Source organism: Pseudorasbora parva, chromosome 2, assembly GCF_024679245.1.
Source record: "Pseudorasbora parva isolate DD20220531a chromosome 2, ASM2467924v1, whole genome shotgun sequence".
Classification (NCBI taxonomy): Eukaryota; Metazoa; Chordata; class Actinopteri; order Cypriniformes; family Gobionidae; genus Pseudorasbora; species Pseudorasbora parva.
In genome coordinates, this window is record NC_090173.1 from 42,792,106 (window position 1) to 42,814,743 (window position 22,638).

At 38.8% G+C, this 22,638-nt stretch overlaps 1 protein-coding gene across 1 annotated transcript in view; it reads left to right on the forward strand.

Annotated features, from left to right (window-relative positions):
- The window catches only part of baiap3 (BAI1 associated protein 3), an 84,075-nt gene extending 72,183 nt beyond the window's left edge, over positions 1-11,892 (forward strand). Inside the window, exons 22-34 of the mRNA XM_067420585.1 lie at positions 97-220; positions 2,534-2,677; positions 2,827-2,925; positions 3,211-3,426; positions 5,360-5,428; positions 5,538-5,617; positions 5,807-5,915; positions 7,285-7,356; positions 7,437-7,520; positions 8,182-8,302; positions 9,614-9,737; positions 9,826-10,031; positions 11,141-11,892. Coding sequence (XP_067276686.1) covers positions 97-220; positions 2,534-2,677; positions 2,827-2,925; positions 3,211-3,426; positions 5,360-5,428; positions 5,538-5,617; positions 5,807-5,915; positions 7,285-7,356; positions 7,437-7,520; positions 8,182-8,302; positions 9,614-9,737; positions 9,826-10,031; positions 11,141-11,244 — 1,552 coding nt within the window. The 3' untranslated portion in view covers positions 11,245-11,892. The remainder of the gene's footprint in view (positions 1-96; positions 221-2,533; positions 2,678-2,826; positions 2,926-3,210; positions 3,427-5,359; positions 5,429-5,537; positions 5,618-5,806; positions 5,916-7,284; positions 7,357-7,436; positions 7,521-8,181; positions 8,303-9,613; positions 9,738-9,825; positions 10,032-11,140) is intronic.
- The last annotated feature ends 10,746 nt before the right edge of the window (positions 11,893-22,638 follow it).

Here is a 22,638-nt window from a genome sequence, read left to right on the forward strand (position 1 = left end):
TTTTACCCAAAATTGAAGAGGTTATCCACCTTTCAGTATGAGTATAGCCGACTCATAAATGGTGATTCACATTTCTTGGTGGTCATTTCTTTTCAGAGACACTAAGATGTTGGCTCTAACTGGATTTCACAACTGGTTCAAGACCTCTATTCACAAATGGCTGCAGATTGTACATGAAAGATCCACCGACAGGATTCGCAAAGCTGTGGAAATGGATCAGGTGAGCTGGGCCCTGGGGGCCAAATCAAGGACAAAACATTAGCATTATAGCATACAATCACCTAAAGGATTATTTGAAACACCATTCTAATACTGTGCAGCCCATATTGATAGGATACCATTTTGCAGTTGATGGAGATTTGTGGGATGCACATCCAGGGCACGAAGCTCCCGTTCCACCACACCCCAAGATGCTCTATTGGGTTGAGATCTGGTGACAGTGGGGACCATTTTAGTACAGTGAACTCATTGTCATGTTCAAGAAACCAATTTGAAATGATTTGAGCTTCGTGACATGGTACATTATCCTGCTGGAAGTAGCCATCAGAGGATGGGTACATGGTGGTCATAAAGGGATGGACATGGTCAGAAACAATGCTCAGGTAGGCCTTAGCATTTAAACAATGCCCAATTGGCACTAAGGGGCCTAAAGTGTGCCACATCCCCCACACCATTACACCACCACCACCAGCCTGCACAGTGGTAGCAAGGCATGATGTATCCATGTCCTCATTCTGTTTACACCAAATTCTGACTCTACCATCTGAATGACTCAACAGAAATCGAGACTCATCAGACCAAGCAACATTTTTCCAGTCTTTAACTTTTCAATTTTGGTGTGCTCATGCAAATTGTAGCCTCTTTTCCCTATTTGTAGTGGAGATAAGTGGTACCTGGTGGGGTCTTCTGCTGTTGTAGCCCATCCGCCTCAAGGTTGTGCGTGTTGTGGCTTCACAAATGCTTTGCTGCATACCTCAGTTGTAACGAGTGGTTATTTCAGTCAAAGTTGCTCTTCTATCAGCTTGAATCAGTCGGCCCATTTTCCTCTGACCTCTAGCATCAACAAGGCATTTTCTCCCACAGGACTGCCGCATACTGGATGTTTTTTCCTTTTCACACCATTCTTTGTAAACCCTAGAAATGGTTGTGTGTGAAAATCCCAGTAACTGAGCAGATTGTGAAATACTCAGACAGGCCCGTCTGGCACCAACAACCATGACACGCTCAAAATTGCTTAAATCGCCATTATTTCCCATTCTGACATTCAATTTGGAGTTCAGGAGATTTGACCATGAACACACCCCTAAATGCACTGAAGCAACTGCCATGTGATTGGTTGGATTAGATAATTGCATCAATGAGATATTGACCAGGTGTTCCTAATAATCCTTTAGGTGAGTGTATATTGTAGCTATCAATACAATACACAACCAACCAATACACATTTTTTTTAATGGTAATCTCAGAAAGAATAGCATGAAATACCAGCAGATTAACTGGCCTGTCCCTTCAGAAAAATAAGGATTTCTCAAACATTGATTTAATATATACATGCAAGCACTTTACATGCTACATAAGATACACTGTCTGTTTGCAATGTAATATTACAGAATCTAATTGAGGACCTGTTGTCAAATGTTGTCAATTCCAGTCCACTTTTTTCCCCTGGTGTATTTTGGGGTGCACAATAATGTGGAACCTGTGCTTTAGATAGATTCAATGAATGGCGTTTGCAATTCTGCAAGCGAATTGTCTGAGAGGAATAAGTAATGAAAGATGAGGCATGGGGTGACATGATGACAAGCAGACATGTGCAATAGTTTCCATCCATGTCAGTGAGTCATTGTAAAACCCATGTCTACTTTAAAGAGAGCATGTCCATTTCTGGTGAATTTGATTGGATTTGATTTACTTCAAACCAATTTCCCCTTAGAAATTGCTTGTACATTTTTTACAAATAATTACATTTAATTAAATAGAAAGACTGAAATAGTTTTTCTGGTAAAATGCATCCCAATAATATTTCTTTAAAGCTTTCAATTAAAAATATGTAGTGTGTCATTCTCTCCAGCATTCTATGCTTTTGAGATAAGCTTCAACCTGTAATTTTAAGAAAATATAATTATTTGTAGAAACGTGGCCCTAGATGATTTATTGGTCTATTGCTATGAAGAACTATACAATCAGTTCCTATTGAAATAAAGGCACCACAAATGACAGCTTTCTTGATTTTAGCCTCTTTGAGTAAGAAACATTGGTTACACTAAATTTTAGGTGTCAGTGTATTTATGTAGTGAGTAATATTAATTAACAACTTGTACTTACTAAGGTTAGGATTAGGGTTTGATTAAGGGTTAAATGCTGTAATTCTGCATAATGCACTGTTGTTACTATAGTAAGTGCATTCAACATGTAACAAGGACACTGTAAAATAAACTGTTGTCAAAAATTGAAGCTAACATAACCCTATTGAGAGTGTGTTAGCGAGGAAGTGCTGGCTGCATAGCTTGATATGTGTATTTTAATGGTACAGCTGGAGCCAACTCAGAGTCACACCAAACACAGCTCCTCAGCGGTGGAAGTTACAACATGCTTCAGCCAAGTGCGGGATTTCTGGGCCCAGCTGGCATGGCCTGATTCAGCGGGAGCCTTCATTTTCATCACACGCCTGACTGACGTGAGCACCACTTATATCTAAGTTTTATATTCATAAGCATATAGTTTAAGCGGCGGTCAAAAACACTGATATAAAAACGCATGTTCATAATGGAAAGGAAAATTGATGGTTTCACTCACATAATGCAATTCACTCTTGATTTCTGGTAGAATTTCTGCAGCGAGGCGGTGTGTTACGCCGAGCTGATCAAGCGCAAGATTGAGAGGGGCCAGCTGGGACGAGACCACAACAAGAGTTTCATCGTGCAGGTACCGCTTCTAGGCGAGAGAGGGTTGGCTTTCATTACGAGCGAAGTAAATGTCAGCGTTGAGTGCTTCTCCTTGACAACACTGACGTCTCAGTGGTGCGCCTGTGTCATAGTGTTTCTGACCTCGTTAGCGCCCCTTTTTCATTTTGCACTATATGCTCTTCCCCCCCCTCCGCCCCATTTAGACCTCCTTATTTTCTTCCTTTTTGTTCTTTCCACTTTTTACCTCTCCTTTCCTCATTTCCAATCTCCCTTCCTCCTCTTCCTGGCTGCTGCTTTGGCACAGGTTTGTGTCGCTCTGAATAGCACAGAGCATGTGCGTGTTTACCTGGGAGGTCTGCCGCGGGAGCTGGACTGGCGGGGGGTAGAACAGGCCATGGAGGAGTCGTGCGGCTTGGAAGGGAAGGAGCAGGTCAACAAGTCCCTGAATGGGCAGCTCTACAACGCTGATATCGACCTGCAGAGGGAGGCCAAGCGCCTAATCACACATCTTACTGATAGGGTAATGGCATACATCGAAGTGCTAAGAGACAGGATTACATCAACAGCTTCAGTGTTTTAAGTATGGTGACGTAGCAATGTTTATGCTAATGCATAGTGCACACAATTTTTTTTCTTCTGAAAAACAGATTTCTGCAAACAGCCAATTTTCCGTTATTTATGAAAAAACGCATCCAGGCCAAAATCAGAATTTTCCAGGTTTCCGCGTTTTCGCTGCTAGACGCTAGTGGGCGCTATAACGCAATTTCTGAATTAGACAGTCTTTCACAAAAATGGGATTTTCTAAGCTTTTTGTTCAAAATGTTGTTTTTTAAAAAACTTACCCATATTTAAGTGTTGATAAAAAATGAATGCAAGAAGTTAGAGTAAAACTTTTTTATTAAAATTTTTTATATTCTTTTGTTATATTAATGCTTAGATATTAATAACAAAATATCCTATGCGTTATTAAATTTAGGTGAAAATGGTCAAAAACCCTGACAGTGGCTGGCAACTTTTTTTTTAAACGCTGGCGGGGAAAGAGTTAAAGGGTTAGTTCACATAAAAATTCAAATTCTGTCATTAATTACTCACCCTCATGTTGTTCCCAACCCGTAAGAACTTTGTTCATCTTTGGAACACAAATTAAGATATTTTTGATGAAATTGGAGAGCTCTCCAACCCGTTCATAGACTGCAAATAATTAACACTTTCAAGGCCAAGAAAGGCATCATTAAAAATAGTCCATGTGACTCCAGTGGTTCAGTCTTCATTTTATGAAGCGTCAAGAATACTTTGTGTGCGTAAAAAACAAACAGAATTTTTTTTACAATTTTTTTCATTTCTGTGTCAGTCTCATATGCTGTTGACGTAGTAAATACTGTGCAGTGCTTCCGAATTACATCAGAGCAATGTCAGAATGCAGTCTTACCATTTGCTGATGCTGTTCATGTGAGCACCACGACATGGCGTAGGTCTTTTTTTGCGCAAAAAAAAAAATTCTCGTTGCTTCATAACATTAAGGTTAAACCCCTGGAGTCAAATGGAATATTTTAACAATGGTTTTACTACCTTTCTGGGCCTTGAAATTGGTAATTAAATGTAAAATAGCTGTCTATGGAGGGGTCAGAGAGCTCTCAGATTTCATCAAAAATATCTTAAGTTGTGGTTTGAAGATGAACGAAAGTCTTACAGGTTTGGTTCAAAAATATGGTTTGAACATGGTTCAAAAATATAGAGCAGTCGTCAATGACGTCATGCAGGTGAATAACTTTTAATGGTTTGAAATTGAATTAATATCAGAGTACTGCTGTAAATACTAATCATGGCATCTGAGGACTGCTTAAATAATTTGTTCTCCATTGTTTTGCTTTCCCTGCTGAAAGATCCAGAATTGCTGCTCACCAGCATAAGGCATGTTTGGCATGCTAGGATCAGCTGGTCACCAACATGGGAAGTGGAAATGATGGTGGACCAGCTACACCAGCTCAATTTAGCTTGAGAACAGCATGACTATGCTGGTAAACCAGCTATACCAGGGGCCAGTTGCATAAACTTAGCCTCTATGTTTATCTTAAGAGCTAGTCTTACCAGCTAGCACTCCAAATAGACCAATCTATTATGTTACCAACTGGTCTAATGACCATTAACATTTAATGCAATATTTATTTAACATAAGCATGATTTATTTAGGTCTACATCACACTAACAATAAACTATGCTTCTAACTAAAGATTGAGAGCTTTGCTGTGCTGTTTTCGAAACCTTGTTGGCACTATTTCTGGTTCAACTAATTTGTTAAACAATGTTATTAACGACCAAACTTGACTATAGTTATCTATCAATGCTTTTGGGAAAAGCCCCCCTGTATTGGTTCATTTTGCACAATTTCTCCACAGACTGGCTGAGTAATAAGTCACACTTGAGTAAATCACATAAATCTTTGTCCTACACAGATGCTTTCTGAACTCAGGAGATGCATTCAGCACATCAGCCTATCTCCAGACTCTATTAACAACGATGAGGCAAGTATGAATGAAAGGAGAACGAACATTTAATTGTTTCATGTTAGCATAATTTGGCTATGGTCTAATGTGTTTTTCAACACGTGGTGTCTCTGATGAACTGCTCCAGGCTGTGGCTCCTTTGATGAAGTACCTAGATGACACTCTAGTCATCCTCAATGAGTCATTGGTTAAAGAGAATCTAACAAGGTAATTTCATCATTTAGTGAAGAGAGCATCCTAAGGGGGCCATGCTCTAGCGATAACAGTAATGACACATAGATTTACCATTGAAAGCATTTCCAAGTAAATTGGGCACTGTAAAGTATTAATTGATTGCATGGGTAAGGAGGTCACTGTGTCCGTGAGCATGATCGTTCTGGTTGTTGTGTACCCCAGGGTTCTGCAGTGTCTATGGGAGCTGCTCCTACGGATGATCCTGGACACTGTGGCGGAAAACAGGGGTGTCCAGGTTGAATTCTACTCACGGTTCCAGTACACTGTAGAGGTCAGTACGGATGAGTCACAATGAGTAACACCAAAGTTCCTTTCAAGGAAAAACAGTTCACATGGCAGCCATGCGCAATGCCTCTGGGCAGCTATTTTTCTCATGCAAGACCAACTCCTGTATAATTGAATGGGAAATACAGAAGTATCTATAACAACTTGCCAAACTCACGTTTAGCATATTTCGGCAATATACTGAAATCAGCAATAAAATCTGACACAGACTGTTTAATATCTGATATTTCTTATGCTCAAAAATGGTTAAAAACGAAATACTTCGGGTTGGTCTAGCCAATGCAAATGTGATCTCCCAAGAGCACATTTCAGTACACCAGAACTGGAGCTTCTAACGGCAGCTACAGTGACTCAGTTAGTTAGCCAGTTGGCCACTGGCTCTTTTATTTGGAAGGCAGTACGTATTGTGACATATTGCTTGTTGTAGTTTTTCCCATTCATATTAAAATGAGTGAATCATCCTGGTGTTTATATAGTCTTTGCTATCCATGGGTGTCGGAACCATTGTATGTGGGTGGGACAAGACCCACCCATTTTTAAAGACCAGTGATATTGGACCCACTCACTTTTACTGTCTATAATTCTGTTCACCCACCCCTAACCCATAAACACGTTATTATTAAACACACGTTAGACGTTTTATTTCCACTTTTATAATGTTTTCCTAATTTTTATTGAAAATAAATGCCTTTCTGATCTGATATGTGATAGGACAAGGGAGTAGAGCGAGTTCAGCAAAAGGCGGATTCAAACCTCGGGTCAATTTACGTAAAAACGTTGGCATACCTTACCCCTGCACTATTATTACTGTGAATGTTTTGGTAATTTTTGTAATTTTGATCTGGCCCAACCAGACATTTAGTAAATGATATCTGAATATTTTACTATCTACTCCAGTAAAAAATTCCCACCCACCCACTTTTTTTTGCTTCCGACACCCATGTTGGTATCACATCCAAAGCTATTGTCAAATTCCTTATGCCCATTTCCCTAGATAAGTTGCTGGTGCTATCCCTGGAAGCATTCTATGTGTTCCCTCTTATGAAAAGGTGGTTCTAGGCCAAATACATTTGCTACACACTGTGATCTCAGACCACCATTAACACTTAAATGCCTGAAAACCCTAATCGGGAAAGTTAAAGTGCCCTTTTCAGTCATATTACAGTGCCCAGTGGAATGCAAATTTTTACAGAGGGGAAACCGACTCAACCTTACTTTCATCACTTTTGCTTTTATTCTCGTGCACTGACTCGTTCGTTAAACTGAAAAACCAATCAGAGCTTTCTCTCAGACCGATGGCTAACCATTGGCATGGTATGTCCCAGGCTTAAAAAAACCAGTTCTTTTTCACGCAGACGCTGGTGCGGTTCTTCCACGCTGATGGAGAAGGACTGCTCATGGAAGACCTTAAGAGTGGAGATTATAAGGTATTGCCACCTTTAACCAATGTGGCTGGCCAAATGAATCAAGCATGGCTTCATCTTCCTTTCCTCTTCCTTCACGCTAGGGCCTGGACGAGGAGCTGCGTCTGAACAAATGCTCCTCATTTGAGCTGATCGAACAGTATTTCCTGGAGAAAATCTCCCAGCAGGTGGGTAGGAGTCTTGCTGGGCCACCACATCTTTTAGCTGCAGCCCTGCAGAGAGAGGATGTGTTGATTAGGAGCTAAGACATCACAAATACTATTCCTTCCTCTGATGATTAAAAGTTCATCAGTCATTTCCTCTTTGACTAAGCGTTTGACTAAGCCTTTGCACCCTGTAAGATTTCGCACTCTCTGACTGTGTCTCAAATCCTGCTAAGCTGACTTGCTGTCTACTTCCTATTGGGACAGATGTCTACACAACTAGCATGTTATAAAACCGAACCTCATAAATGTCTGATCTGAACAGACAGCAACTTTAACAGCAACATTACAAAGCTAACTTGTGCTAACTTTTTCAGTGTTGAATAAAATATAATTGTGCCTTCAAATTTTCTGACGCGAGCAGCATTTTCTGGCAAGCTTAACTTCATCAACAGTACAGAAAATGCAAGTTAATTTTTTAAATGCAGGTTAATCTTCATGCCAATGTGGTTTCACCCCCAAAAATCTATATCACTAGCTTTTAAGATAAAACCTATTGCAAATATTTTTGATAAAATCAACTGTAGAGTCTCAGCATTGGCTAATGTGTTATTAGTTCTAAACTAGATGCCAATTCTATATGTATTACTAGAGTGTAATGTTTAAATGCACATTTGCTTTACAGAGAATCTTAAAGCACAGTCGCTTTGGTCGTATCAGTGTGAAGTGTTACTATGATGCACCTGAGCAAAGACTTACTGTGGAGATACTGCATGCAGCTGATCTCATTGCCCTGGATGCTAATGGTAAACCTCAATTACATCAATGTGGAAGCCCTACACACACACATACACAGACACATTTTTTATGGGGACCTTTCATAGACAACATTTGTTTTTATATTGCACAAACTGTATATTTTATTCCCTAACCCTTAACCTAAATATACACAACTTTCTGCACTTTTCAAAAATGTATTATCTAATTTGATTTTTAAGCTGTTTTCCTTACTCAATGCTCAATTTTGGAACCAACTTTGTTTACACTGTAAAAGCATCCATTAAGCTAGAAGGCATGGAGTGTGTGTCCATTTGTATGCAGATGATGCTCAAATCTGCCTTTAAAGCATTATGACAAGAAAGGTTCAGAAACTTTTCCTTGCACGTTTAGCTGACATATTAGATCTTCGATCTTGGATGTCCTTAAACTTTTTACACTTTAACAAGTAAAATGGAAACTACAGTTCAGTTAAGTTAAAAGTTCAGTTAAAACTTCTGTCTAGAGTAAAGTCATTCATATCCTTTAAAGATACACTACATAGCTTCATCTTATCTAGTCTCAGTCTCTATGTCATGGCTTCAAATGGTTCAAAATGCTGCAGCCTGATTTTTAACTGGGGTTCATAAAGGAAAACATTACTCCAATTTAAATGACTCTTAACTGGTTGCCAGTGTGTTATAGTTACATTTAAAATATTGCTTTTTGTTTTTAAATCCATAAATGGTCTGGCGCCTTCTTATTTGTCTAAACTTGAATATGGCAGTTATATACTTTGAGTCCACAAGCAATAATACTCTGTCCCATCCAAGATCAAGATCGAGAGGTGAATGTGCATTTGCAGTTGCTGGATCTAGGCTATGGAATAGTCTACCTTTATCTCGGAAATCCTTACCTTCTGTGCATGAGTTTAAACTTAAGTTAAAGGCATATCTTTTTAACTGAGCATTTAACTCATCTTAAACTGTGCGTTTATTTTACTTATGTGGTTTTATATATATGCAGACACTGGTATTTCCTTACAAATAAGTTGTGGCCTAATGGTTAGAGAGTCAGACGTTTAACCCCAATGCTGTGGGTTCAAGTCTCAGTACTGGCAGGATATGTAGGTGGGGGAAGAAATGAACAGCACTCTCTTCCACCGTCATTACCCACAACTGAGGTGCCCTTGAGCAAGGCACCTAACTCCGAAAGTGTGTGTGTGTGCACTTGGATGGGTGGAATGCAGAGCACAAATTCTGAGTATGGGACACCATACTTGACTACACATCACTTTCATATAATTACTTGCTTACATTTTCTGTTGGTTATTTGATTTGTCCCGATTCCTGCTTTCCTAGGCCTCAGCGACCCATTTGTCATCGTGGAGCTGTGTCCTCACCATCTGTTCCCAATGGCTCGGAGTCAGCGTACCCAAGTGAAGCTCAAAACCCTGCATCCAGTTTTTGACGAGCTTTTTTACTTGTGAGTACCAAAACTGCTCACCTGAACACTCGCTACTATAAGTCCCAGCATCTCAAACAGCCCTTTGATCCCATTTGCTTCATCACAGCCATGTCAGCCCTGAGCAGTACAGACACAGGTGTGCCTGTCTGACCTTCACTGTGATGGACTATGATTGGTTGTCCACTAATGATTTCGCTGGTGAGGCTGTGGCCCCATTGAGTGACTTCTGCTGGCCGGGCAGGCCGAGTGCCACACCTGCTGGAAAGACCCTTCAACCCGTCATCCTACACTTGTCCCGTCAAAAACCAAGCGGTATGCTAATCTCTTATTTACTCTCTAATCTCTTATAACTCGATTTATCCACCAACCCATGACATTTCTCCTTAAGACTAGACAGAATCATGGGTACTCAACTCTGTTCCTGGAGACCTATGGAACCTTCCTGTAGAGTTTAGATCTTGCGCTGCTCTTTCCTGCCTGGAATGTTCTAGCAACTCTGAAGACCTTACCTGGATCAGATATGTTTGTTTAGGTTTGAAGGTTATGTTATACCTTCAAGTCCTTCTAGTAAAATGCCAACCCACAAGTCCACAATTGCGTTGTAATTACAGCAGTCGTTGGACAATTTCACATTTCTTTCTCATTCTTAATTCCTGACTGACACAGGAAGCTTTTCTGCTACTGCAATAAACATAGACCACAAAATGCCAAATTGCTGCGTAATTGGTGCTTTTCTATGTACTTTGCCTTTCTTTTACAGCTTTTTGCCTCGCAAACCTATCAGCTTTAAGCCAGCAAAATGGTTGCACTTTATTTTACAGTATGTGCACTTACAGTGTACTTATGTAAGTAAGTACTGAGTCATTTAAGGTAAATACAGGGGTTAAGCTATAGGAGTAGGTTCAGGGTTAGTATCTAATTATTACCCAGTTATTGTAATTACTATTGCCACATACACAAACTATACAGTTGGCATTAACAATTACGTCCTATTAAAGTCAAAACAGATTGTTTCTACAATTATTCTTGAAATATCACACCCTTAAAGAAAATCGCAAGTTTGCATGAATATCTTTGTAAATACAGTCTATTTGACATGGCATAGTATAAACAGTATAAGTGATTTATAGACTTTTTTAGGAACATCATTGAGCCTTATGGAACAATGCGGAGTTTTACTGTAAAAATGTCAAGACTACTGATTGTTTCAAGATTTTAGAGAGCAAAGGAAGTGGTATACTGGTAAGATGTCACTGTATTGTTTCGTTGTTTTGTCAGCATTGCTTGGTGTTTAGTATCTGTTGCAGCCTGTCCTCTCAAAAAGATTTCCAATTACATGTGTCATTCCCTATCGAGAGGTCTGCCACCTTAACATTATTGTTGCGTCTGGTCTGATGGATTCATTTCTTGTTTTGATACAGAGAAGCCTATCATGAAGATGCTGGAGGCGAGAACGGGAGACAAAGAGGCTCAAGAGTTTGTGCGAAAGCTGAAAGAGATTGAGAAGTCAATGGAGGAAGAGTAATGTGTCCCCTATTGTGCACGTATTCCTGATGGTGGTCTTTTTTACTCGTTGTACTGTTTACTCTTTAAATGCAAACTCTTTTAAATGTATTTTTCACTGTTGTCCAGAAGAAGAAAAAAAGCGTGATCATGTTTAAAGATCAGTATTTTATCACTGTTCGGCACTCAATGTGTGCTGTGTTTTGATGTTGAAGCCCTCTGATGGAGCTTATTGTTCATAGAATTGTACGGATTTAGTAGTAACAAGGTCTATTTTGAAAGAAACATTTCGCAATTGAATTGAATTCAAATGCTTATCTGAACTATAAATTATGACTTGAACTTTGAAATAATTCAATTTTACTTTAGGATTTTCAAAAATACTAAAGAGACAGAATTGAATTTTAACTGTAAATGCCGCAGTTTTTCTAGGCCACGTACACACTGCAGACAAATTCACATTTCAAAATCAGTATTTTTGATAAGCACCTTTATGTAAAATATTTAAAGAATATATGTATGTTTTCTTGACTCACAGGAAAATGTTTGACATTTACAGGAAGAAAAAAAATATTTGTGCACATACACAAGGTTACTAAACTTCTTACCCCTTATTTTTACTTTAAAATAGTTTCCATAAAATACATTTTGTCAGATTTATACTTACTAATATATATATATATATATATATATATATATATATATATATATATATATATATATATATATATATATATATATATATATATATATATATATATATATATATATATATATATATATATATATATATATGTGTGTTGTTGAAAGATGTCTCTTATGTTTACAGTAAAACAGAAATATTGCAAATTTTAAATAGTTGTTTTCTTTTTAATATATATTTATCTTACTGACTCCCAGTTGCTGAAATTAATTAGGTCAAAAATCTGTTTAACCTTAAAAAGGTTAATCAGCAGTGTCTGAAATGCTCTCAAATTTGTCCTTACACCAAGACCTCAATGTCATTTTCATTTGGCCTTTAACATTTCCCCAAGCAATTTGAGATGGAAAATGTTGGCATTTCTGTTTTTGTTTTACAGCCAAACCGTTGCTATGGTTATCACCATGTCAAGAGTGACTCCTGTATTCTCTACACAATGAAGGCATTCACTGCCACATTTAAAGGCAGCTGTCATTCCCCAAACTTTGCAGTGCGTATGTGGCCTATACGTGTAGCAAGAAAGGCAACAGAGTTTTGATTACTTTTTCCATGTAATCATACAGCAGACCCGATACGATAATGTTACCTTATTAAGTGTTCTCTGTTCGCTCTTATCAAGGAAAATACTTACAGAAAAGTCCTTTATCTTAAACTGTGAATGTTCAGTATTTGTCCTTGATTCACACTGGATTGTGTTGAGATTTTATCGTAACATTTCTGTGAGATGTCGTCTTTCCTAAAGAATGTATTTGTTTATGCCAAGTGGTTCTTCAATTTACGGGTTTAGTGTTAAGATGGTTCTCTTCTCTTGTATTTTCTCTGCCAAATTATTCGTTTTTTTGCCAGAAAATGATTAGGTTTACAATCGCGAAGGCTTTTCACCACCACGTCTTGAATGTCTTGCTACTTTTGCGACAGAAGCAGGTACAGTATCTGGGAGTTTATTGGCTTTATGAACACTTCTATCACATTTTCACCCCATCTGTACATTATGAATAGCTCTCAGTAGGCCACTTCCTGTTCAGCTTTTATAACTTCAGCCGTTTTCTCAACAGCATCTATCCTCTTCTGTCCTTTACACTTCTCTTGCGCTATTCACCTCCTGGTGAGTGAAAACCACCAGAAATGAGCCACTCGCAAACAAATGAAGGCCAAAGCCTGCTGAAAGATAGCACAACACCTGGCAACACTGATATAACTGCTCCACATGAAACATGCTCAAGAATGTGATACTGTCAGCAACTCTCTGTCTCTTTTGTGACTCCAGTTATGGTGTATATGGTGTGTGTATGTGTGTGTGCATGCACGTGTGTGGCTGCGTGCACTTTGAAATCAATAAAGAGATAATGATTAGAAAATGGCGTGTTTATAATTAAACAAGTTGAATAGGAGAGACCTGTTTTCCGCAGATGGTGTCATGACATCTCATCTCCCAACTGCAGAGCTGTCTTCAGCCTCATTATCACCGCATGCTTTCAAATCCTCACTGATACTGATCCTCACGAGTTATTCCAGGTACTTGACAAATAATACAAAATAACCTCATCTGCTATAGAATACATTAAAGTGTTAGTTCACACAAAAATGACAAATCTGTCATCATGCTGTTCGTCACCTGTAAGACCTCTGGTCATCCTCAGAACACAAATGAAGATATTTTTCTTGAAATACGGCCGATCTTAAAACAAAGCTTTGAACCGTTATGAATCAGTGCATCGATGAATTATTCGGATCACCAATGTCACGTGATATCAGCAGTTTGCCGGTTTGAGACGCGATCGGAAACATCACTCAGTATGCTGATTCATGACAGTCCAAAGCTTTGTTTTTAAATTGGCCATCACTATATGTCACTATTTTGTTTTTTGTTTTGTTTTTTTGTGCACAAAAACTATTCTTCTTGCTTCATAAAATGATTGTAGAGTCACTGTAGAAAGATGGGCTTTGTAACGACGTCTTTAGTGCGTTTCATAGGTCTTGAGAGAGGAAATGACATTGGTGTCTTTCGGATTTCAACAAAATATCTTAATTTGTGTTCCGAAGATGAACAAAGGTCTTACGGGTGTCGAATGACATGAGGGTATTTAATTAATGTTCATGTTTGGGGTAGGCTATACTACCTTTAACATCCCTGATTTCACAGATGAGACTTAAAGGAGATATATTATGCCTCTTTTCACACGATATAATATAAATCTCTGTTATCCCCAGAATGTGTCTGTGAAGTTTCAGCTCAAATTTTCCCCAGATCATATAAGCTTGTCAAATGTTCCCCCATAAAGTGGTGTGGGTGTGTCGTCACTATAGGCCAACCAGCAGCATTGCATTGGTTCTCTTGACTAAAACCCAATAGTATTTCCCCACAGTCTTTTGGATTATTATTAAAACAAGCTCTGTAATCAACATAAGTTTATGATACTTAAACATTTTATCAATCAAGATAATTATCACAGATGAACACAACTTTTAGATTTTTAAGCCTAAATGCAGTTGCCAGAAGTAAAGGATAAAAGTAGGTCATAAACGGACTACACCGCCAAACGACTTTAAAGGACAACTCCAGTGAGAAATGAACCTAGGGGTAATTAACAGATGTTTACAGAGTAGATCGTTCTCTGGGATGCATTTTCATGGAAATCAAATGTAAAGAGTTTTATCTTTAAAAACAGATTAGCTTATAACACTAGTCTATGGGGCACACAGTAGTTAATACCACTAACAAGGCTCAAAATAGCCTCACGCTAACACGGTAGCATAATGAGGGTCCCTACATGCAAACCGAAGCATTGAGAACTTTGTAAGAGTACAAACAGTACTATAAACAATCTCATATAGTCCGTTGTTTCCGGAAGAAAACACTGAACACAACAGAGAAAATAAATAAATAAAACTAAAAATGTCCATGTTATTACATTTCACAAACTTAATTCCTATCGACCAGCTCACTTAGAACAGCGCTCGTGGATCGATTAGTCGAGGCTGTTTTCCGAGATGGTGCCTGTCCGTGAACGCGTAAGGCACTATGTTTATAAATTATCTTCTTATTAAACTGTTTGTACACTTACAAAGTTCTCAATGCTTCGGTTTGCATGTAGGGACCCTCATTATGCTACCGTGTTAGTGTGAGGCTATTTTGAGCCTTGTTAGTGGTATTAACTAGCGATTTAATTTTACCACCCTATGTCTTTGCCCCATAGACTAGCGCTATAAACTAATCTGTTTTTAAAGATAAAACTCTTTACATTCGATTTTCATGAAAACGCATCCCAGAGAATGATCTACTTGGTAACCATCTGTTAATTACCCCTAGGTTCATTTCTCACCGGAGTTGTCCTTTAACAAAAACATCAACTTCTTCTGTCACTTAAACTTCCGACAACTCTTTCAGTTTTTTATCTCAAAATATTTAAAAAAAAACTTTATAAGAAAACGATTAGGCTATAAGCATAAAGCGGACTGAGTTTATCTGTTCGGCATGATGACGTTGAATCTCCTCGAGCCTCTGCAGTCTCATTTAGCCACTTGTTGGCAACAAGTTGTTTTTCAAGACACATTACCGCTTCAAAAATCGTCATAGAATAAAACAGGTCTTGAGCTTGTACACCAAATAGGCTACCTTATTTCAGCCGTATTACAAATTCCCATTCAATAAACCCATCAACTTCAGGACGAGGGAACTGAAAGTGCGTTTTTTCTACAAAGTGATGTCATGCCTGCACTTCTCTATTTAGGTACGAGCAAATGCAAATAAGCTGCTGCTCCCTGCCCCCTTCCAGCAGGGCAACAAAACGAATTTCACTCAGCTAAAATGTCAAAAATAACCAATCGAGTAGCGCAGCCTTGCATGTTTGAACTGATGGAGAATACTCAAGAAGAGGTTGCAATTTGGACCCACTTTTTATTAGGCGGCCTTAACTACTAGGTCTATGTACTAACATTTGTATTAATAATTGAATGCAATGCACTTATAGTGTACATAAATGTTTTTACATTGCACTTACCTAAAAAAAAACCTGCATTACTATCTATCTATCTATCTATCTATCTATCTATCTATCTATCTATCTATCTATCTATCTATCTATCTATCTATCTATCTATCTATCTATCTATCTATCTATCTATCTATCTATCTATCTATCTATCTGTCTGTCTGTCTGTCTGTCTGTCTGTCTGTCTGTCTGTCTGTCTGTCTGTCTGTCTGTCTGTCTGTCTGCCTGTATTCATCAGATCTCTCTCTAATGAAGGCTGTTTTTATGAGGATGCAATGGTTCCTCCCAAGAGAAAATGTGTTACAGTAAAACACTGAGGGAGGGAGTCACCACCAGGTGTCCCCACAGATTTCAGTATTACTATCTTTAGTTCCTTGACCGGACACTAGAGGGCGTATTAAGAGGAGAGATGGGTCATTCAATTGTAGACTTAAAGTAAAAGGTCAGTTATTATGAAACCCTCAATCGTTACTAACTGGCAGTGCTCTTTAAAGGACAAATAACAGTATCATAAAAGGGCAAAATGCCCACTGAAAGAAGAGGGAAGCTAATCTGTGTTGCATTGCAGCATCATAATTATGAGCACAGACCAGACACCTACTTATTACCTCCAGTTATTATACATAGTTATTATACTTATGAGTTATCATTCAAAAACAGCATTGCAACATCGCCTCACATTGTTTACAATGTATCATTAGAGAGCTAAAACTAGATGCCATGTTTTAATACTGCTTTGACTTTAAGGGTGTATTGTGAAACCTATTTGCACAGTTTTCCCTCTTTGTTTTGATCTGACATCTTTAACAATACAGTGCTTAAATGCATTTCATCTGATTGATGTGAGTAAACCTCACAAACATGTATATATATATATATATATATATATATATATATATATATATATATATATATATATATATATATATATATATATATATATATATATATATATATAATATACGCACATAATCCTTATCAGAATTCCCCCCAAAAATATGGACAGCTTAAATTGTAAAATATTTATATCATGGTAGAATGCTACCGTATAGTATGTACCGTAATTCAGACATCACGTGTATTCAAATGATATTTGACCAGGTTCCACTTTTTTTTACCTTTTTTTATGCGTCCTCACCAACATTACTCCACTGTTGTGCTTAGGGATTCATGTGTGCTGGAAACTGACCTGAAAGGTCTACTTTTGTAGCATTCTTCTCCACACGTTTGTGTTCTGGCAGGGTCTCATAAAGCCAGCTATGGGCTGTTGAGCTCAAAGCGGCTCCTGCTGATGATCAGGCTCCGAACTAAGGTGTGTGGGCCTGACTGGAACTAACATGACATTTACTGACTCTTTACTTACTGACACTATTCTATATGGTCACTTTCACTGCAAGTCATGTCACCTTTATGTACATAGCACTTCATACAATACAGAATGTTTCAAAGCAGCTTTACAGTGATAAATGGAAAATGATTCAGTGATGCAAACTGTGAGTTCATTTCGCCTGTACAGCAGCTCTAAAATAAAAGCGTCATTGTTCAGCTGAAGTCAGTTCAGTGTTGATTCAGTTCTGTTGTAAAAATCAGCTCTTATTAAATTAGTTCATTTAATTTATAAAGCATTTATGCAGAAAACAGGCCAAATGGCAGCATCCATAATGTAGCCTCATAGGCTAGGGATTTGGAAAACTCTACATTGGGAGCAACTCAAAACAATCTGCATGGGAGACTTGGCTTGCAATTAACACCCTAACCCTGACTGATCAATACTATAACATGACAATATAATTAAGTGCACTTATTTTCCACAAGGGAGCTTATTGCAGTGCATTGTGAGATTGTCTACGCTAGAAAGAATGTATGCGGTGGTTCCTTTAAATTCTGCCTCTTTGCAGCCAACTAAGATTTGGAAAAGAGCAACTGATTTCTGCTCTTGCTTGCTAGCTGACTCACTCGTTCCCCGAAAGCGCTTGTTCACTCACGTTCATTCAGATGTTCTGAGAGGATATAAACGAAATCCCCTGATGTCATGTGCAGGAACTGTTATATCCTTATGAACATTACATCACATTATTAACACATAACAGGCCTAGCCGTGTCTGGTGATGGGGGGAAGGATAATTGCATTTCCATTCCACTTGTCACACATGTTAGTCATGACGGACATCTCCTTACATATGGTCCTCATCCTGCCTGAACTTCCTGGATGTAGTGTTTTTAAAGGAGACAGATGCAAAGGGCCCTTGTAACTCCCCTCAGCACTCGCTCTGGGGTGGTGTAGACTCTGTCCTGGATGAGGATCTCTCTGTGGGGGAATGAGGCCCTTTTAAGTGCATATGTGAGGGCCACATGGTGTTTGGGACACTTTCTGCAGAGTAGGAGCTCCTTCCCGAAACGTCAGGGCCAACTAATAAAGAGCAGAGAGTAGATGCGGAGAGAAGTGCATACCCAGTGTCATTCTTATATAAATTTTACATAGAATGACTGATGAGAAGCAGAGAACGAGAGTGTGTTGGATAATATGGAATGTGCTGATAGGAACGCCCACGCCCCGCTGAACATCCTGAATTATTATACATGCACTGCTGCGTCTTCAAAAACACGAGTTCATTCTCTAAACTACCACATTTTGGTAATCAGCACTTTTTGGTTTAGTTTCGACTCATTTGTAAAGTTTGATTTCATCCCTTAAGGGACTATTCTGAGTTGAATAGCCTACAACGGAAGCAATCGACGCTAAGGATTAGCACAGAAAATAACTTCATCGCTCAGTTTGATAATGAAAATCCATGTTCTTGGTTTTCATGTGGCTATTGCTGTTTCGAAATCATAACATTTAAAGATTAGTTTTAGAATGTGTTAGCATTGATGTGATCGAATCCACAAAGCACTGTCTACATCAAGCAAACTTCATTAAAATTACATTAGGTAGTGTATAACCAGAAGTCCTGTGCCCTTGAAGGGCACTTTAGGAAGGGGATGCCATTTGTAGGAATGTTTTAAAACTAAATTGACCAACTGAATACCTTGGCAAAGGGCTCTTCATCCAGTCTATTAGCAAAGGGTATGTGATGGTTACTTCAAGTAATATACTGTAGGTTAGTTTCATAGAAAAATGTAAACCATGTTATCAAAACACTGGTTAAAATAAGAATACTAGCAAACTACTATTAGCATAATATTAATTCCATAGAAAAGTGTAAACGGTGTCGGGTTAAATTTAAAATAGCATACTACTCTTAACATACAACTCATTAAAAGGGTAAACTATGGAGCTAACGAGCATTGTTCAAAACACTATTCTTAATTTCATATTAAAGTGTAAACTATGGCACTATCAAAATATTTTGCACATCCAAAATCCCATACTTCTTTTGTAGCATGAGCAGGGTGAATTCAGGTTGATTGGGGTACTTTTTCTGAGTCATCTCAATAGCAAAAATTAACGTTACTTTATAACCGCTAAAATGAATGTCGAATATAGTTTGAATAACTGTGATATGAGTAGAATCACTACATCCATCATTATGTGTTACTTACCAGCATCCACTGTCGTATCCCTCAATACACAAATCCTTCCCTGTGGCTTCATGGGATAGTAAAGTATCCAATAGATGCTCATTTCAAAATCTCACTAGACGTTTTACTTTTCACAGTTTTAAAAAAATATATCAGTATTTTTGGTATGTTTTTTAAGAGACAGAGCCTGTGAGAAAGAGAGAGAGGAATGCTGGCAGAGATCTGTGTTATGGGGTGGGCCTATGTTTGGATCTGGCTCTGTCAAGTACGTTTAACAGCGCTCTGATCTCACATCCCTTATCTGTTCTCACACAGCCCTAATCCCACAGAAATGTAGCAGTAAAGAGTTTCATCAATAGCCAGCCAACTCCCTGCAGCTCCGCCGCATAGTTACACCTGCACGTTCTTCTGCTTCACCTGAGCAGCCCGCACCTCAGGATTAGTAATGATATCAGAGGGGATATGTTTCCATGTGAGATTTATGCATGCTGGGCTGTCATTAACAGCAGGGTTAGCTTAACTTCTCTCATGTTAAAACATGTTATCTAGAAGCCAAACTCCTCTCTCTGGGAACTTCCAGGTTTCCAGCAAGTCTAAGCAAATGCCTTCAAAGGCACAGAAAACTGATCCACTCTTAGAACAGAAGGTTTTGCAAAGTTCACCGAATATAGACAGAATGGAAGCGATCATACTATCCAATGAAAGTCATACTAACAACTGAAAAGTTTTTGGCAAACTGTTCTACAAAAAAAAAGTTGTGTAAAATCTTTTGCTTTGTTACGACAGCACATAATTAGAATCCCACAGATAAAGGTTGGAAAGCGGCACCTGTTGAAAGGACCTTTGGCAGAAGGACACAGGTGGGCTGCAGATTGGAAGTGGCGTCAGTGTAATTAAGCAGTTCAGAAAGGATGGTTGGGAGAGCTAGGGTGAGGATAGACTGACACAGAGACTCCTTTGTGGCTGCCAGAGCTCCTGTCAAAAGGAGCAGAATGATTTTGGACAGCTCGCCCTTGAGGAATGCAGCTGTACCGGCAATGGAGGCTTCGTTCAACCATTCCACCGTCCCTGTCCCTCTCAGACATCTGAATTCACAGAGTCATCTCTGCTGAAGTGAAGGAAAGTACAGCGAGTGTGCAAAATGCAGAAGGAAGGTATAGGTTGCTATTTTAACTACGGCATGTTAGGAAGTAAAATTGTTAAGCAACACAGGGTTTCATGGGACATGTGAATTAGCAACAACATGGAGAAAACTAGTCCCACTGGACAAACAGAAATAGATCTTCATCAGTAGATAAGGATGTAAAATCCAACCATGCGTTTTCCAAACCACTTGTCTGATGTAGGGGTCGCAAGGATGCTATAGTATTTCAGGTCATAGGAGGGAAGCACTAAGTAGGTGGGAAAAACATGTAGAGTATCCAGTTCACCTGTTCAGGCAAACCCACAGGGAGAACAATATAAGGCTTTGCTGGAACTCAAACTAGGTACTTTGTTTTGAGTGTGATTTTATATGTGAATTTTTTTTATTTTATTTTTCAATTCGCTATTTTAACCATTTAGGATTTATTATTTCTTACTTTTACAATTATTTTCAGTGTCAACTTTGAATTTTACAATGAGTTTTCCTGAGGTTTTTTTTTATTTCATGGCTTTTTATGACACTTGCTCATGAAACCAGGGGCATAGTATTATACACCGATCAAACATTATGACCAGGTGAATTGAATAACAATGATTATCTCTTGATCACGGCACCTGTTATTGGGAGGGATATATTAGGCAGCAAGTGAACATTTTGTCCTCAAAGTTGATGTGTTAGAAGCAGGGAAAATGGATGAGCGTGAGTTTGACAAAGGCCAAATTGTGATCTCCAAAACTGCAGCTCTTGTGAGGTGTTTCCAGTCTGTCTAAATCCAAAGTGCTCCAAATAAGGAACCAAACTGGCGACGGGATCATGGGTGGCCAAGGCACATTGATGCACATGGGGAGCGAAGGCTGGCCTGCATGGTCTGATCAAACAGACAAATTACTGTAGCTCATATTGCTCAAGAAGTTAATGCTGGTTCTGATAGATTTGTTCTGGTTCTCAGTTTGTTGTGTATGGGGCTGCATAGCTGTAGACCAGTCAGATTGCCCATGCTGATCCCCGTCCACCGCCGAAAGCACCAACAGTGGGCACGTGAGCATCAGAACTGGACAACAGAGCAATGGAAGAAGGTGGCCTGGTCTGATGAATCACATTTTCTTTTACATGGCACCAGGATGCACTATGGGAAGAAGGCAAGCCGGCAGAAGCAGTGTGAAACCAGGTCCTGCCATTTACGTGGATGTTACTTTGACACGTACAACCTACCTCAACACTGTTGCAGACCATCTAAACCCCAAACCATTCCCTGGTGGCTGTGGCCTCTTTCAGTAGGATAATGTGCCCTGCCACAAAGCATGTGGCACAAATGGTTCAGGAATGGTTTGAGGAGCACAACAGGAAGTTTGAGGTGTCGTTTGGCCTCCTAATTCCCTATCTCAATCCAATCGAGCATCTGTGGGATGTGCTGAACAAACAAGTATGATCCATTGAGGCCCCACCTCGCAACTTACAGGACTTAAAGGATCTGCTGTTAACATCTTGGTGCCAGATACAACAGCACACCTTCAGGAGCCAATGCCTTGATGGGTCAGGGCTGTTTTGGCAGCAAAAGGGGATCAATACAATATTAGGTGTACATACCTGTTAATAAATGTCCTTGATTTAATATTAATCGTAATACATAATGCTTAATATTTTTTTTTACCAATAAAGTCATTTAGAATCAGAACAAACGATGACAGATGTACAACTTATTGTTGCTTTTGATCTTATCGGTTCAAATGTTTGCCAGTTGTTTAAGATTCTGTTTGATTCATTTGGACAGTTTACTCGCACACTGAATCATTTCAAGTTGTTTCGAAAACAAAACAATAATAACAGGTTACTTTATAAGACAGAAGAAAAAGCACAAGATGAAGTGGATATCTACAATCTATTACGAAACAAGTCTTTTATCGTTTGCCAATGACAAAGCAGCTCTTTATTGCAGGGCCGCTTTTAAACGACTCTTCACTGCAGGCGAAGACAATTAACTTTAAACTCCAGGACGAAATGTACAATATGTAACATAACGACCCATTAAACACTGTGCTTTACAGTAACCTCAAGTTA